This window comes from Piliocolobus tephrosceles, chromosome 16, assembly GCF_002776525.5.
Source record: "Piliocolobus tephrosceles isolate RC106 chromosome 16, ASM277652v3, whole genome shotgun sequence".
Lineage (NCBI taxonomy): Eukaryota > Metazoa > Chordata > Mammalia > Primates > Cercopithecidae > Piliocolobus > Piliocolobus tephrosceles.
This window is the reverse complement of record NC_045449.1, coordinates 68,483,963-68,502,034: the sequence shown is the minus strand read 5'-3', so window position 1 is coordinate 68,502,034 and position 18,072 is coordinate 68,483,963. Positions and strand designations below refer to the sequence as shown.

Sequence of the window (18,072 nt, the reverse complement as noted above, 5' to 3'; positions counted from 1 at the left end):
GATTACAGGCTTGAGCCACCGCGCCCGGCCTATTTTTTATTTTGAGACAAAGTCTGGCTCTGTCACCCAGGCTAGAGTGCAATGGCGCCATCTCGGCTCACTGCAACCTCCATCTCCCAGGTTCAAGTGATTCTCCTCCCTCAACCTCCTGAGTAGCTGGGATTACAGGCACCCCCGCCACCAAGCCCAGCTAACTTTTTGTATTTTTTTTTTAACAGAGACGGGGTTTCACCATGTTGGTCAGGCTGGTCTTGAACTCCTGACCTCAAGTGATCTGCCTGCCTCGGCCTCCCAAAGTGTAGGGATTACAGGCATGAGCCACCATGCTGACTGGCTGTGTTTATTTGTGAGCTGAGTGTGTGTCTGTGATTTTGCTCATTTGTCTTTGATTCAGTGCCTCCAAGTTTCCCAGAAGAGGGGTGTGTGTGTGCATGTGTGTGCGGGTGTGCGCCCACAGAGGCCTCCATCGCTTTCATCTGGAGTCTATTTGTAGACTCCTCCTCTTCCCTGGTATCTATCTTTAGGGCCCCGGGTCCTTTAGACTGGAAGATTGAAGTTCCTGGACACCCCACCTTCCCTCGCCCCGCCCTCACCCTGAACTGGGGGTTTCTACAGAGAGATTCCCTCGCCCTCTCTCTGGGTGACTGGCTTGTTGGGGGTCCCAGCCCTGGGGCATAGTGTGGGCTGTAGTGGGAGAAGAACTGATGGGATGGGGCGGAGGCAAGTCTACCTCTCGGGGCACTAGGGTGCTGAGGGGCCTGGGTGGGCTCTCCCCCTGGGCAGGCGTGTCCAGTTCGAGTGCATAGCTCTGCTACTTCCTGGAAAGGCCAGCTCAACTTTCCAAACCTCAGTGTTTCCATCTGTGAGTGGGGATGATTGAATGCCTCCCCCGCATTGTAGGCCAGTTGTGAGCATGAATGTAAAGCGCTTAGCTCAGGGCTCAATGCCCAGTGGGTGGAGGAGCAGCCCAGGGACCTGGCGGATGGGAATCTGGGGATGGGGAGGGCTCAGTGGGCATCAGCCAGGCCTGGGCAGCCCTGAGCTGGTGTCAGAGAGAACTGAAAGACTGGTTTGCCCCCAAGCCCCCCTTTCTGCGCCCACCACAGCCTTTGCACAGCCTGTTTAGTATTACAGAGCGGGGCTGAAAAGGAACAGCATTCGCCTGGCCCCCAGCCCTCGAGGGAAGACATGGGCGAAGAGGAGAGGAAATAGAGCAGGTGCATGTTCCAGCTCCTTTCCTGCTGGAAACCAAAACCATTTATCATTGTTATTATCGGTAGCAATATATGCTAGATTTAAATTAAACATCTCAGTATCACAATCATCACAATCATGTTACATTTATAACACCATGATATAGTGACATCTACCACGAGCACGTGCCCTGCCGTGGCCCACGATATCCACAGTACAGAATGATGTCATTGCTCTCCCCAGTGATCCGATGAGGTGGGTAACATCACCCTCATCCACTCCAAATCACCCTCTCAGAAAACCGAGGCTCAGAGAGGTTAAAAGACTTACCGAAGGTCACACAGCAAGGACTAGAACCTGGGCGTGTCTGATCCAGAGTCCTGCTCTAGACTCTGTTTTGGGTGCCTTCGCACTGTGCAGGAATCACAGCCTTCACTCCCCTCCCAGCTCTGGCACTGGTCCCACCAGGCCCAACACACATCCTTTAGGCTCATCTACATCCCAAAGCCACTCACACAAGGGACTTGGTGCTGATCTGATGCAGAGGAGAGACCAAGTGGAACAGTGTCTACGCTGCTCACAACCCCAGCCCTGGGTTGCCAAGGATCTAACTTGCTAGGCAGCTAGGAGAGTAACCCTGGGGCTCAGTCCTCAGTTTCCCTTCTTGCAAGGTGAGGAGAGGCTGACAGCCCTTGGAGCCTCAGCAAGCCCCTGCCAGCTAGAGGCTGGCTCGCTCCCTCCCTCCCGTCCCTCCCCTGCCCTGCCTCGCTGGGCCACTACTAACCTGGCTTCGTCCCCACAGGAAAGCAGCTGCCTGGGAACACCAGATGCAGGCTTTGGGGTCGCCGCAGAAGGCCAAGGGTCCTGAGAGGTGTGGCTGATGCTGAGATGCTGCAGATGTGGCCCTGCCCTACTGGAGCCAGGGTATCTCCGGGTGCCGGTCCCACCCCCAGCTGGCCAGGATCTGAGCCACAGGCCAGGCCACTTCTCCTGCAGCTTGCCCAGCCCCACCCCTGTGAATAATGCCAGTTGCTTTATGGAGCTGGGCCTCACTCGGGCTTTGATGATTTGGAGGGTGGCATGAATGGAAGAGGCACAAGGAAGGGTTAAAGACTCAGCCACCTAGGCTCGGGGCATAGAGACAGTTAAATTGCTGGCAGGAGGCACCTTCTTAAGCCATCCAGTGCCATCCCTGAGCCCTGGTACCAGCCCTCCAGGTCTCCAGAGTCGTCTGACTCTTGGGATTTTCCTCCAGGCCCCGGGCCAGGGTGGGGCCCTTCCCACCACCCTACCCAACCACAACAATAATTAACCCCAGTGAACCCCAACAAATAAAGATCCAAATCACAGAAAGGAGGGATCATCACTGCCTCAGGGTGGGGAACTCCAGAGGGCCCAGGAAGGCCAAGCCCTGGCTCATCTGACACATCCTGCCCCACTGTTGTGGCCTGAGTAGGCCCAGATGCCCCCAGTCTGTTGGGGCTGGGGAGGAGGGCACCACCTCCCCGTCCACGTAAGGTTTGGGAAGGCATGTTTGTCTCGACTTTGGACCCGAGTCTTTTCCACCACTGAATACTTTTTCAGACCTTTTACCGCCTCCTTCCTTCTCGTGGGCCTGTTTTCCTCATCATTCCATGCGTCTGTCTATTCACATAGTCAGCAAACGCTTACTGAGCACCTACTATGTGCCAAACACAGCGTGTGGTCTGGGAAGCTGTGTCGTCCAAAGAACAGGAAGGACCTGTCTCCATCAAGTCCTATACTCTTCTCCTTCAGTCAGCCTGTTTCAGCGCACACGAGTCTATCCATCAGCTGGTAAATACTGAGCACCGGCTGGGTAGAGGGCAGTGAGCTGGGCATGATGGGTGGGTGATATGCACTGGGAAGCAGGCCGATTGGAAGTTATGGAGGAGATTCAGGGAGATATCAGGAAGGTGTGGGAAGGATCCTTGCCTTTTGGAAGCTCACAGTGCAGTTGGTTACGGGGAAGAGGCTGGCTATACACTCCTTTATGCGACTTCTTCTTCCTGGGTACACAGAAAGTCCACAGGTCCAAGCCGGCCTGTGGCTGGGACTGTATACCTGGATTCTGGCCAGTGGAGTGTGGATGGAAGTGATGTGTGCCATTTCCAGACCTGGACCTAAAACTACCTTCTCATGCTCTCCTTTCCCATCCCCTGGCAATCCTGTGGCAGCCCTGTGTTGGAGGAGGCATCACAGGTGTAAGGAACCTGAAATTGGATGGTGATGTGAGCAAGAATAAATCTGTATTGTGTTTGGCCACTGAGATGTTGGGGTTGTTTGTTATAACAGCTGATGTTGGTTATCCTGACTGATACAAGCAGATGGTTCACACAGGGGAATAGCTTGAATCCTGTGGCTAGATCACAGTGTCCAGGAGTGCTCATTGTGAGGTAATGTGTGACGTTTAATGCTAGCTGGTAGTGGGTATGAGGTCAGAGGAGGGGAAGGATGAACGGCGAAAGGCGGAGTGCCTGGCACATAGTAGGTGCTCAATAAAATAGGATGAATGAAATACATGAAAATATTAGAAGAGCTTTGCAGTGGCGGCTGATGTTGCCGGAAACCCAGAGGATGTGTGGGGCTTGGTTGGGGGATAGGAGTAGAGACAGTTACCCTGGGAAGAAAGACCTGGAGGGGAGAAAGGGCAGCACTTATCCATGGGTCAGAGATCAGTGAGCAGTCACTGCAGCCCAAGCAGGAAGGTATCTGGAGATGGAGCTGGAACTTGGAGGCCTTCAAATGCCAAGCCGAGCAATTTAGACCTTAGGCTCCAGACTACTTTACTTTTATAGCCTAAGATCTAAAAGACCTTACGGTTGTCAGAAGTTTGGAGTGGTCTCCAGCATGGGTGTGCACATCAATCCACTGGGGCACAGGAAGAAAATGGTAAACTCCCATTCATATTTATCTTATTTATTTATTTATTTATTTATTTATTTATTTATTTATTTATTTATTTATTTAGAGATGGAGTCTCGCTCTGTTGCCCAGGCTGGAGTGCAGTGGCGCAATCTCAGCTCACTGCAACCTCTGCCTCCCAGGTTCAAGCAGTTCTCCTGCCTCAGCCTCCCAAGTAGCTGGGATTACAGGCGCCTGCCACCACGCTTAGCTAATTTTTTTGTTGTTGTTGTATGTTTAGTAGAGACGGGGTTTCACCAGGCTGGTCTCGAATTCCTGACCTTGTGATCTGCCCACCTCGGCCTCCCAAAGTGCTGGGATTACAGGCGTGAACCACCGTGCCCGGCCTATCTCACTTCTTTAAATGTCTGTTTTTTAGTGTCTTGGAAGCTACCAAGGCTCAGAGAGGTTGAGTAACTCATGCAAGGTCACACAGCTACTAAGCGTGCCTGACTCCAAAACCCTGCTGTGCTCTTCACATATGATGAGTCTTGTGCAGACAGATGAGGACTTGGGTGGGGGTAGAGGCAAGTCTAGGGGAGGGTAGTTGGGAGAGTTGGCAGTCCCTGGCTGTTTCTGCCACTGTGGGCAGAGGCTAAGGAGCCTGCCTAGACCTACTTACTAGGCCTCCAGGGCCTGTTGGGAAACACGGAAGCCGGGAGCCTGGTGAGTGCAGGCATGCTGTGCAAAGTGCCTCGTCCCAGGCTTGACAATTCAGCCTCACTTTGTGAGCAGGATCCCGAAGCAGGGATGGGGGTATCAGTGGCTGAAAGGTCAGGACGAGATGACAGAGGGAGAAAGAGGAGTTGGGGGGTGTCACTCAGACTCTGGGGGCAGCTGGCAGGGGTAGGTTGGCTGCTCCGCCACCCACCCACAGTCATGCCAATCCCATGGCCAAGGGAACTCACAGGCCAGCCCCGCCCTGCCTTCCCATGCTCCACTGTGCTGGGTTTAGGGGTGATTTTACCTTCTGATTTATACCTCTACAAAAGCAATTACCGACTGGGCAAGGTAGCTCACGCCTGTAATCCCACCACTTTGGGAGTCCGAGGCGGGCGAATCATTTGAGGTCAGGAGTTCGAGCCAGCCTGGCCAACAGGGTGAAACCCCGTCTCTGATAGAAACACAAAAAACACAAAAAAATTAGCTGGGCGTGGTGGTACATGCCTGTAATCCCAGCTACTGGGGGAGGCTGAGGCAGGAGAATCAGGAGACATAGGTTTCAGGGAGCCGAGATTGCACCACTGTACTCCAGCCTGAGCAACAGAATGAGCCTCCATCTCAAAATAAATAAATAAAATTAAAAAAAAAAAGTGATTACCAATTGAAAATATAAAATTGTTGGCCAGGCGCGGTGGCTCAAGCCTGTAATCCCAGCACTTTGGGAGGCCGAGACGGGTGGATTACGAGGTCAGGAGATTGAGACCATCCTGGCTAACACGGTGAAACCCCGTCTCTACTAAAAAATACATAAAACTAGCCATGCGAGGTGGCGGGCGCCTGTAGTTCCAGCTACTCGGGAGGCTGAGGCAGGAGAATGGCATAAACCCGGGAGGCAGAGCTTGATTTTTTCATCCCACAGGTGCCCTCCAGCTACCCTCTGGGGAAGGTCCAGTTCCCAGTGTGGGGGAAGGGGCGTACCTATCTCCCCAGTCTGGCTGACATCGGTGAGGCAAGTGCACTGCTGGAGGAGGGTGCTGGTCTTGTCTGCCACACAGGGTGGCAGTGTCTGGGGCTCACGCCTGTACTCCCAGCACTTTGGGAGGCCGAGGCGGGAGGATCACCTGAGGTCAGGAGTTCAAGACCAGCCTTTGAAGCCATGGTTGGAATCCCAGCCCCACTGGTTGCCTAGACCTTGAGCAAGTTACTTAATTCAACATCTAAGTGTCAGTTTCCTCACCTGATAAGCAGGAGAAATAACATGACCTCCCTCATGAGGCCAGCATGTGAATTAAACGAAACAGTGCAGACCTTAACAGAGGGCCTGGTCCTGACACGCTCCACCAGTATGATCTTCACTTTCTTTCTCTGGAGTTGACATGGTCAGCTGCAAGGAAAGGGTTAGCAGTTGTTGTTTGCTTTGTTTGTCATTTTTTTTTTTTTTTTTTTTTTTTTGAGACTGAGTCTCGCTCTGTTGCGCAGGCTGGAGTGCAATGACGCGGTCTCGGCTCACTGCAACCTCCACCTCCAGGGTTCAAGTGATTCTCCCACCTCAGCCTCCCTAGTAGCTGGGATTATAGGCACCCGCCATCATGTCCGGCTAATTTTTTTTTTTTTTGTATTTTTGTAGAGACAGGATTTCACTATGTTGACCAGGCTGGTCTTGAACTCCTGACCTCAGGTGAGCCACCTGCCTCAGCCTCCCCAAGTGCTGGGATTACAGGTGTGAGCCACCGCGCCTGGCCTGTCATGTTTGTTTATTTGTTTAACTGCAAGGTTGCAAATCTCAATGGGGATGTGTATATGTTGGGGGGTTAGGTGCTGTGTCCTCTGGGCCTCTGCAGGGCGCAGAGGACACGTTCTTGCTGCCTAGGACCTCAGAGGATGTCCCGGGAACCTTCCTGGATCTCTGACTCTCCTCCCATGTCTTGGTGCCTTCTCTGTTAGGATCCTTCCTTGTGGAGTATCTGTGCTTTTCCCAAACCTTGACGCTCAGGAGACATCATCATTGCAGAATAATGCAGCCATAGGCCCTGGGCTCCTTTTGGTGTCTGGCAAATGCTGCAGCCTCAGGCATTAACTGAGTATCATTGGCTCTCCTGGGTGCCCAGCTTTTGCTGGGATTGTCTCAGGGTTTATCAGCTCCAAGCTAGGCCATCGGATCTGGGGGAGGGGCAGACAGGTTGGAGGGCGAGGCTTCCACTCCAGGCTGTTGTTTCTCTCCTAAAGTATCCAACCTCCGAAGACCCATTTGTGTTCCACATAGCAAAGTTCTATCCCTCCAGGTAGCCTAACGCTGACCTTCTCTCCTGCCACCGATAACCCTGGCCTTCCCCAGCGAGAGTGCCTGCCCAGCCCTGTCCTGGATCACCATGGGGACTGCCGGGCGTGTTCTCAGGGACTGCCAATGAGGGGCACTGTGCCGTACTCAGATGGCCACGGGAAGGTGGGGGGCAGTGTGGGCTGGGCAGGCCCCCGTAATTTAAGCCCCGAAGCTTGGGAAAGATTAACTCCTGAAATCAGACGGCTTTAGGGACTCTCCTGCATGTCACTCACAATCCAAGATGCTCCCCTGAGTGGGAGGGAACAGGCCTTGCCAGTTCCTAAGCTCCAGTCTCTCCTCTTCAAATCCTCCTTGTGAAGTCGGCTTCGTGCTGCAGGGGTGGAACCACAGCTGCTGGACCAGAGCTCTGCCCTGGGGGAGGGGTGCCTCATAGGGGAAGGCCATCGGCTTCCTTTAGGGCTCTTGTGGGGGTGGAAACAGGGTCAGGAACTGCCCTCCCCCCACCTAAGTCGTGATCCTGGAACGTTCTCTTCTCACAGAAGTTCAGTGTGGTCATTACCCTCTGAGCTGTCTCTCCAACCTTCTCTCTGCCCGTTCCCACGCAAACCTCGAGGGTTGTTGCTGTTAGGCAGGAATCTAGACCCAACATGGCGGCGTTACCCGGCGTAGCAGGCCTTTTGCTAAAGACTCCCTTCACCCTTGTACACACCCGCAGACTTACATGCGTCAGAGTTCTGGCTTGGCAACCACACTCCCCCATGACCTGCAGCTCACCTGCATTCCACAAGTTCGTAAACAGCAGTTTCGGTTGACAGTTTCCAAAGACCCCTTCCTCATGACCCTTACTCAACTCCTGCCCTAGTAGTTTCAAGACCCCCCAGGCCCTGTTTGCACAACCAGCTTCCCTACCTCTCGGGCTATAAAAAGCCCCTACCCCTCCTCCCTCAGTGCGACTTCCTCGGCCCACGCCTTTGGACCTAGGAACTTTGCCCGCAAGCCCTAATAAAGGCTATTCTCACGGTCATTTGCCTTGTGTCTTTGTTCCCGGTTCGGCTCCAGCCTCAGTTTACCTTTACAGTTGCCTAAGTTCAACTACGACTTCTTATTTTTTTAATCTTTAATATTTATTTGGAGGGAAAACTCAGATTTGCAGTACAAAAATATACTTTTGTAAAACGCTTTTCATTTTTAAAATAATTATAGATTCACAGGCCTTGCAAAAATAGGACAGAGAGGTCTGCGGTAGCCTTCATCCAGTTTGGCTCAATAGTCACATTTATCTAAGTGTCGTTCGATATCAAAACCAAGGAAATGGACATTGGTACTCTGTGTGTGTTTTTGTGTGTGTTTGTGAGTGGTGTCCCAGTTCCACCTACACCATACTCCAATAGATGCTGGGGACATACTGTGAATAAGACCCCGTTCCAGTTGCCCAGGGACTCAGAGTCAAGTGCAAAAGAGACACATACAAATGACATCAAAATAACAAAAAATCCTGGTCGGGCGCGGTGGCTCATGCCTGTAATCCCAGCACTTTGGGAGGCCGAGGAGGGCGGATCACAAGGTCATGAGATCGAGACCATCCTGGCCAACATGGTGAAATCCTGTCTCTACTAAAATACAAAAAATAAATTAGCCAGGTGTGGTGGCGCACGCCTGTAGTCCCAGCTACTCAGGAGGCTGAGGCAGGGGAATTGTTTGAACCCCAGAGGCAGAGGTTGTGGTGAGCTGAGATTGTGCCTCTGTACTCCAGCCTGGCGACAGAGCAAGACTCTGTCTCAAAATAATAATAATAAATCCTGATCGCACTAGCTAACGCTTACTGGCTGCTTCCTGCATCCTTTATGTAAATTACCTCATTTCAGAGTCACACCTCCCTACGAGGGTGAAGCTATTGTCACTTTGTAGATGAGGAAACACTGATCCGGGAGGTTAAGCCACTGTGCAATGCCATGCCAGCTGATAGGTGACTGGGGCAGGCAGAATGTGATGAGGGCATCGACCAGGGTGGAGTGAAAGCTCTGAGAGCTCAGGGTGGGAAGAGCAGGGCAGGGATATTGGACAGTGTCTGGAGATATTTTTGGCTATCAAGATGGGGGTGTGGGCCAGGCTCAGTGGCTTCCATCACCTTGGGAGGCCAAGGCAGGAGGATCACTTGAGCCCAGGAGTTTGAGACCAGCCTGGGAAACACAGTGAGAGCCTGTCTCTAAAAAACAAAACAACAAAACAGAACAAAAATTAGCTGGATGTGGTGGTGTGCACCTGTAGTCCAAGCTACTTGGGAGGCTGGAGGCTAAGGCAGGAGGATTGCTTCAGCCTAGGAGTTCAAGGCTTCTGTGAGCCAAGATTTCATCACTATACTTCATATACTCCAGCCTGGGTGATAGAGTAAAAGTCTGTCTCAAACAACAACAACAAAAAAGAGCGGTGTGTTTGTGTGTGTGCGCGCATGCTACTGGCATCAAGTGTGTAGAGACCAGGGATATTGCTAAATGTCCTACAGTACACAGGACAGTCCCTGACTGACACAAAAAGTGCCTGAGTCCCAAATGTGAATCATGCACGACTGAGAAACTCCAGGGAAAGTTTCCAGGGGAGATGCTATCAGGACAGAATTGGCCAAACTAAGGAGCAAGAAGGTGGCTTCAGACAGAACAAATGTATGGACAAAGGCTGTGGGAAGCAGCACAGTACATGAGGGAACCTCAGGAATCTGGGGTCACCAGAATCTAATGGGGATCTTGGAGAGGGGAAAGGGGGCATGTGGCAGGCAGAGGACCTGGAACTTGGTCTTGTGGCCAAAGGTGGTAATCTAAGTTGGTAGTTTTCAAACCTAACTTATTTTCCGAATATATAATATGTTTACATGATTCAGAATTCAAAAAGTATCGGAAGAGGTCTTTGTCCTGCCCCTTTCTGCAGATGTCCCATTTCCTCCTGGAAGATGATGGCTAGAGGTTATCAGTCTTTTCTACGTTCTTCTCTAATATTTTCCTCCTTTTGTTTTGAGACAGGGTTTCACTGTGTTGCCCAGGTTGGAGTGCAGTGGTGTGATCTCAGCTCACTGCAGCCTCCACCTCGTGGGTTCCAGCGATGTTCTGAGGTATCAGCCTCCCAAGTAGCTGGGACTACAGGCATGCACCACCACACCCTGCTAATTTTTGTATTTTTAGTAGGGGGTTTCCCCATGTTGGCCAGACTGGCCTTGAACTCTTGACCTCAAGTGATCTGCCCGCCTTGGCCACCTAAAGTGTTGGGATTACACCTGTATTCCTAGCACTTTGGGAGGCTGAGGTGGGTGGCCACATGAACCAGGAGTTCAAGCCAGCCTGGCCAACATGGTGAAACCCTGTCTCTACTGAAAATACAAAAATTAGCCAGGCGTGGTGGTGGGCACCTGTAGTCCCAGCTACTCGGGAGGCTGGGGCAGGAGAACCCAGGAGACGGAGTTTGCCATGAGCCGAGAACCCATGAGGTGGAGGTTCACCACTGCACTCAAGCCTGGGCAACAGAGCGAGACTCCGTCTCAAACAAAAAAATAAAATAAATGATCTTTTTCAGCAGGACCATCCATTTTCCAACTAACTCAGCAGCATGTAGTCACCTGCCACCGCCCTCAGGAAGTGTGCGAGTGCCGGGCGTGGGGCCTGGTGCAGTGAGCCCTCTGCGGGGTGTTCCGCTCTCTTTACCTGGCTTGCAGCGACTGGTATTGGGAAACTTTTCACGTCGTTCCAGAAACAGGCAGCACCTTCAATAAAATTAGCCACATTTTCTGTCCTAGATAAAATATTGGAAAAGGCTTACATCTGCATACATTTGCATGTATCTGCTTAAGAAACACCTTAGCATGGCTTTTGCATTCCAGACTGATGGCTCTTCTAGGAGTCAGAGCGCGTGCTGCTGCTCCGAGCGGCTTTGGAGAATCCCACTGGGGATCCATGCTGGAGAAGAGTCACCTCTAGGGAGAAGCTCTCGGCCCCCATCAGGGCACCGCTCCCACGTTGTGGACTGTTTAGGGGATGATGTCCCTGCACTCTCAGACCACTCCTGCAGCCCCTCCTGGCTGCTGCTCCGGGCTCAGAGTGCTCAGTGTTATAAAGGAGCAGATGTTTCTAAGAGAAACACACACAAAATCATTGCATCAGATGCCAGGATCATCACCTGCAGTGCCTCCAATCACGACAGCCTCTGAGACTCGTCGCCTGGGCAGTCACTGGCAGATTGGCACTCCAGGGGTCCAGCCTCCCACCCCTAAATGCTTTGCAGAGCCTCGCCAAACGGACGCGATTGTATTGACTGGCTGCCACTCCGTGGTCATAGATACCTGAGAGTTGATGGTCAAAGCTGATTAGCTGGGGCTATAAGGCAGGATGGCCCTGGACATGCAGGGTTTGAGGAGGTGGGCGTGTTCTCCAGGCTCTCAAAGGTCCTGCATTGTTCAACTGTGCCTGACACGGACCCCAGTGTCATTTCTGGTTCCCTCCTCTAGGTATGCACAACCTTCACTGCAGAGCACGCCACGCATGGTCACATCAAGATGCACCATGCCTACACCAACGTGGTGGGCCCGGGGGATCCAGCACGTGGAGGCTGCGTTATCTCAACCGCTATGTCTACATGTTCCTTGCTCCTTTCCTCCTCCCCATCGCCACTCCACCGGTGGCTGTCGGTGAGTGCCATCAGAGCCCAGTCGGCAGTGCCCTGCATGGACCTGGTTCTCCTGCTCTCTTTCCCTGCCTGGCTTCATGGAGGCTGCTTATAGAGGAAGGCCTGATAGATTCTTGCTGAGACAGCATGGTAGGGTAGAAAGAGCCTCGGACCCAGAGCTAAGTCTGGCTCTGCCACTTACTAGCTGGGGGCCATGGGCAGATAATTTAACCTGTCTGAGTCTCCGGTCCTGTACCTGCTCCTCAAGTATGGTATGAAAGAAAATGAGATCCTAGGTATAAAAATGCAGGGTCCAGGCATGGTGGCTCACGCCTGTAATCCTAGCACTTTGGGAGGCCGAGGCAGGTGGATTGCCTGAGCTTAGGAGTTTGAGACCACCCTGGGCAACATGGTGACACTCCTGTAATCCCAGCACTTTGGGTGGCCGAGGTGGGTGGATCACCTGAGGTCAGGAGTTGGAGACCAGCCTGGCCAACATCGCAAAATCCTGTCTATTAAAAACACAAAAATTAGCTGGGCATAGTGGCAGGCCCCAGTAATCCCAGCTACTTGGGAGGCTGAGGCGGGAGAATCGCTTGAACCTGGGGGGCGGAGGTTGCAGTGAGCCGAGATTGTGTCACTGCACTCCAGCCCAGGGGACACAACGAGACTCTGGCTAATAAAAATAAAAATAAAAAAGAAGTGAGCTCTTCTTCAACATAGTCGGCATACCTCCCTCCATGCGCAGATGCCAAGCGGTAGGAGATAAAGGCCCCAGTGCCTGCCCTGAGGCAGATGGAGGAACTGGACACGGAGTTCCTCAAGGGAGGCCAGGGCTCAGCATTCAGCTCCAGCGTCATTTCCACAGGGACATCTCCCTGTTTCCTGCTCAGGGAAGGCCCCAGAGTAGAGCTTCCTGTACTTCCTTGTCTAGCACTTACCACAACTGATGTTAACTACTTAATTACTTAATTCCATAATTGTGTCCTGTCCTGCACCCACTGAAGCTCCTGGTCACCTCCGAGTTCCTGACCTAGGACAGCACCTGGCAGAGGAAGCACTCGACACTGTTAAACTTGATCTTGAATGATGAGTAGGATCTTGACTGGTGAACAGAGCAGGAAGGGTCTCTCCAGGACGAGGCACGGGCACGGTGTGATGAGACTGAGTGGTAGGCAGTTGAGAGCATTAGGGAACCACGGGACCTGAGAGGTGCCCAGGCTAAGCCCCTCACTGTTCAGATGGGGAGGGAGGCCCAGAGATGGATGAGACTCAGTGCAGAAAACAGAGAGGGTCGTCACTGCAGCTGGGCCAGGAACCCCTCTACCAGGTCCCCCCACATGGGAGGTGGGGGACACAAGAATCCCCTGGGTAGCATGAGATCCCAGGACACCTGCAGTGGGGTGGGGAGGTCCAGGCTACCTGGAGTGACCGACGTGTCCGTCACAGCACATTGGCTGCCCATGTTCTCCCGGGACAACAAGCCCCGCCAATACACGTGATGAGCCTGAGGGCGCTTAACCTGGCCCAGGTGCCTGTGCTGGACTGGGCATTCAGCCACGTGGAACAACACCTCTTCCCCAGGCTCTCTGATAACGTGTCTGAAGGTAGTCGAGGGCTGGGCTGGGGGTGCTGGAATGAAGGGACTGTTAGAGGGTGGAAAGGAAGATTTTTCAGCCCAGCGGGGTCGCTCACACCTATAATCCTGGCACTTTCGGAGGCTGAGGCGGGCAGATCGCTTGAGCCCAGGAGTTTGAGAGCAGCCTGGGCAAGATGGTGAAACCCCGTCTCTACAAAAAATTCAAAAAATTAGCACATGCTTGTGGTCCCAGCTGCTTGGAAGCTGAGGTGAGGACCACCTGAGTCTGCGGAGGTTGAGGCTGCAATGAACCATAATCGTGCCACTGCACTCCAGCCTGGGTGACGGGGTAAGACGCTGTCTTAAAAAAAGAAAAAAAAAGGTGGCAGGGGAGGGAGGAACCTTCAGGGTTCACCTGAACTCCAAGTCCCCCAACTGGCCTGGTCAGAGGTCACCCAGGAAGGGCAGTCCAGTGTATCCACAGCAGCATGGGTTTCAGATCAGATACCCAGGTTTCTTACTGGCAGGGAGACTCTGGACAAGTGAACCGAATGCCGCTAGGCCTCAGCTTTCTCTTCTGTAAAACGGAAGTAGAAGGGCTTATGTTGACAGGCTTTGAGGATGAAATGGAGAAATACATCTGAAATGTTCAGCACACAGTAGGTGCTTGGTAAAAGGGAGCTCTGGTTTTTATCCCCCTGTGCCAAGGAGGGCTGTCATGCAGTCAGGATCCCTGGATGTTGGGGAGAAGCCACTCCTTTCTTCTGCTGGGTTGGGGACAAGAATTCTCTGACTTAAGTCCTTCTACTCCAGAGGGAGAATCTTGGAACAAGGCCGATAGGAGCTGCGGTTAGGAAGATGACGCACCCCCCCCCACCATAGGATGATGGGCCTGTCCACAGCCCCGGCTCATAGGCCCCTCTCCTGCTCATTTTCCACCAGGTGAAGCCCATGGTGTCCCAGTTCCTCCATGAGAAGCAGCTACCGTACAATGAGGAATCGTACCTGGCTCGCTTCCAGCTGTTTCTCCGTCGCTATGAGGAATTCATGGTGCAGGCCCCACCTATCACTGAGCTCGTGGGGCTGCAATGAGGCCGGGCCAGTACAGCCACCCCGTCCCTCCCTGGCCCAGCCCTGGCCCTCCTGCTGCTGTTGGCCCAGGGGCTGTGGCTCAGTGGCTGGTGGTGGACCTGGAGAGTGGAGGCACCAGGCAGGCAGGGGGCAGGGGAGCTCAGGCCTGGGGTCCGGGGGCCACCTGCCTTGCGTGCTTTTCTGGGTTTTGAGGGGTGTCTGGGGGAGGTGGTGATGGTGGCTGTGCATTCTGGTCAGTCGGGACCTCAGCAACTTCATCTCAGGACTAAAGAGCTGTGTCCTTCCCCCTGCTCCATCCTTGGTAGGACTAAGGGGAGGTGACAGGGTGAGTGAGGAGGGATACTGTGCAGGGGCCACCTGGGAGACAGCAGGGGGCACAGAGAGATCAGGGTCAGTTCCCTCGGCTGGGACCTCCCTGGCATTGGGACAGCCCCACACAGCCTTGGCCCCTGTTTCCTTCAGGCTCTGCCCACCAAGGTGCCCTCTCCCCAGGGACCTCAGGGTGAGCTTGCTTTTGGCAGGCCTTCCTCGATCCTCAGCCAAAGGAACCTATGCAAGGCACTGGCTCAGCAGTTCCCCAGGCCGCAGTATCAGTGAGATAAAAGTGAGTGTGTTTTGTGGGGAGGGAACTCCAGGGGAAGTGAGGGGAGAAGGTTCCTCAGGGACAGAGTTGGGGAAAGAGTATAAATAGCAGGCTGGGGGCAGTGGCTCACGCCTGTAATCCTAGCACTTTGGGAGGCCAAGGCAGGCGGATCACGAGGTCAGGAGTTCGAGACCAGCCTGGCCAACATGGTGAAACCTCGTCTCTACTAAAAATACAAAAATTTAGCTGGGTGTGGTGGCGGGCGCCTGTAGTCCCAGCTACTGGGGAGGCTGAGGCAGGAGAATCGCTTGAACCTGGGAGGTGGAGGTTGCAGTGAGCCAAGATTGCACCATTGCACTCCAGCCTGGGCGAGAGAGCAAGACTCCATCTAAAAAAAAAAAAAAAAAAAGAATAAATAGCTTTGAATGTGACCTTGGCTAGTTCAAACAGTTTGCTTTGTTCTGTGATGTTCAGAAGTGGTGAACCTGGGGATCATCCACTGGGAGAGAGAAGAATTTGTGGGAGGGGGTTGGGGTTGGAGGGGGTTCTGGGAACAGGGTCTGGAGGACAGATGGCCTCACAGAGGAATGGGAGAGGGTGGGGTGCAGATAGAAGAGCCTGAGGTCAGGGCTGGGCGGGGCTGTGGAAGGATGGTCTGCAGCCTGGGAATGAGGTGGGAACAAGGGAACCGCCAGTGCCAGGCAGAGGAAGAGGCCAAGGTGCTGGGGGACACCACTGAGATTCAGCCTACAGGGGGTAGTATTGAGAGGACCAGGAGCTGCCCCAGCTCGGGGCTGGACTGGGAGGGTGCCAGGAAGTGCCCAGGTGGAGGCTGAGGGAGAGACAGAGGAGGCCAGACCCATTAGTTGAAAACAGGGTCTCTCACCTCGGCACCATTGCCTTTTTTTTTTTTTTTTTTTAATGGAGACGAAGTCTTGCTCTGTTGTGCAGGCTGGAGTGCAGTGGCGCGATCTCAGCTCACTGCAACTTCCGCCTCCCGGGTTCAAGCGATTCTCAACCTCCCGAGTAGCTGGGACTACAGGCGCCTGCCACCATGCCTGGCTAATTTTTTGTTATTTTAGTAGAGACGGAGTTTCACCATGTTGCCCAAGCTGGTCTCGAACTCCTGAGCTCAGGCAATCCGCCCACCTCGACCTCCCAAAGTGTTAGGATTACAGGCATGAGCCACTGTGCCCGGTCACTACTGACATTTTATCTGGCCAATTCTGTGTGGTTGGGGGCTGTCCTGTGCATTATAGGATGTTCAGCGGCATCACTGGTTTCTACCTACTAGATGCTGGGAGCTCAAGTTGTGACAATCAAAAATGTCTCCAGACATTGCCAAGTCAACCCAGTTGAGAACATGCAAGTCATTCTCTGAGCACGTCATTGCCTTGTTTTTCAGTGAAGGCCTTGGATGGGGTGAAAGGCGTGCTGACCCTGCTGATAAGGAGACAAACTGCCGGCAAATGGGAGCCTGTGGGATGGGCAGAGGGGTCTGGCTACAGGCACAGGCATTCCCTGAGCCCTGTTCCGTTGGAGAGCCCCTCTGTGGTGTGGCCTTAGGCAGCTGCAGAGAGGCCCCTGATTCCTTTAGGTGCACTCCCCATTCATCTCCACCACACCTTCCTTTACCAAAGACCGCAGCTCCTTCAGACGCCCTTTTCCACAGCTACAGGCTCTCACTAGCTCCTAAACAGTCTGAAACAGCTCCCTCCAGGCTTGTGGTAGTAGTGGCTTCCAGCTGTTGCTAGCCTGGGGTGCTTCTCCATTCCCTTCACCCTGCTCACACCTCTGTATACAAACTCCTTCATTAAACTGTCCTCAATCACCCCTTTTGAGTGTGCCATCTGTTCCCTGCTAGAAGGCTGACTGATAGACTGGAATTTTGGATCCAGGCAGCCCTCTTGGCACGAGGCAGGCTTGGCGGCTCCCCAGCCCACCGCTTTGCTATATGTTATTGCTGCTCCTTGGAAATGCATTAGCAACTTAGAAATGGCCTTGAGGTCTAGGGGTGTAATTAATCAAACTGCTAATTCTCCATCTGAGAAATGCAGTGGCAGAAAAGGCCCCAGTTGCACAGTCCTGGCTCATAATTAAAACTATCCAAATACATAACCAATGACTCATTGTTATTGATCTGGACTTGACTGGGGTATGGGCAGCAGCTGCAGGCCCTGGTGCCAGATCTGGCTGTACCATGGGTATCCTGGGAACAAGTCACTTGATTGCTTTGAGGCTCCATTTTCTGTTTCGCTTAGGATGTGGGCTGGGAATTTCTGGGGCCTGAGAGGTCAGGTAGGTGACAGGAGTGAATGAAGTATATCCAGGTCTCTGCAGAGACCTAAGATCTAATCTACAGAGGCATATGGGAGGTCATAATACATATGGATGACGATGATAATAGCTAATGTTTATCTAGCATTTATGGAAGTTGTCTTTAGCTACATCACCTGATTTTAATGTCTACAACAAATTGCCGCTGTTCATATTTCCCCCAAATGTAACAGACAGTGAAAAAAAGTCCTGGAGAGATTAAATTTCTCAGCGTCATATAGCTAGTAAGTGGAGGAAGAGGGATTCAAACCCAGTGTTGTCTGACTGTAGAATCCATCCTCCACCACCAGATATACTGCCTCTAGATTGGGAGCCCTACATACACTTTTCAATTATATGAACTTCCATTATGTGCCAGCCAGTGTGTGAAGCCCTGGGGATGTAAGAGCTAATGAGATTGGGTCCCCATCTTCGTGGAGCTTATAGTCTAGTGGGGGGTGGTCAAACTCTGTAAAGGACCAGACAGTAAATATCTGGGGCTTTGCGAACCGTATCATCTCTGTTACAAGTACTCAATTGTGCCATCAAAGCACAAATATAGCCATAGACAATATGTAAAGAAGTAAGCATGGATGTCTTCCAATAAAAAGTTTTATTCAAACTGAAGTCTGAATTTCATGTAATTTTCACATGTCACACGATTTTATTTTTTACCATTAAAAATGTAAAAACAAGTTGGGTGCAGTGGCTCACTCCTGTAATCCTGGCACTTTGCAAGGCCGAGGTGGGAGGATCGCTTTGAGCTCAGGAGTTCGAGACCAGCTGTGGCGACAT

General features: G+C 52.6%; 1 protein-coding gene across 1 annotated transcript; it reads left to right on the top strand.

Annotated features, from left to right (window-relative positions):
• Window positions 1–7,183: 7,183 nt before the first annotated feature.
• Window positions 7,184–14,378, top strand: FADS6 (fatty acid desaturase 6). The gene is given in 7 exon segments (XM_023212088.1): window positions 7,184–7,222; window positions 11,550–11,625; window positions 11,628–11,729; window positions 13,157–13,195; window positions 13,198–13,306; window positions 13,540–13,555; window positions 14,235–14,378. Coding segments are annotated over 7 exon segments (525 nt in total).
• Window positions 14,379–18,072: the final 3,694 nt, after the last annotated feature.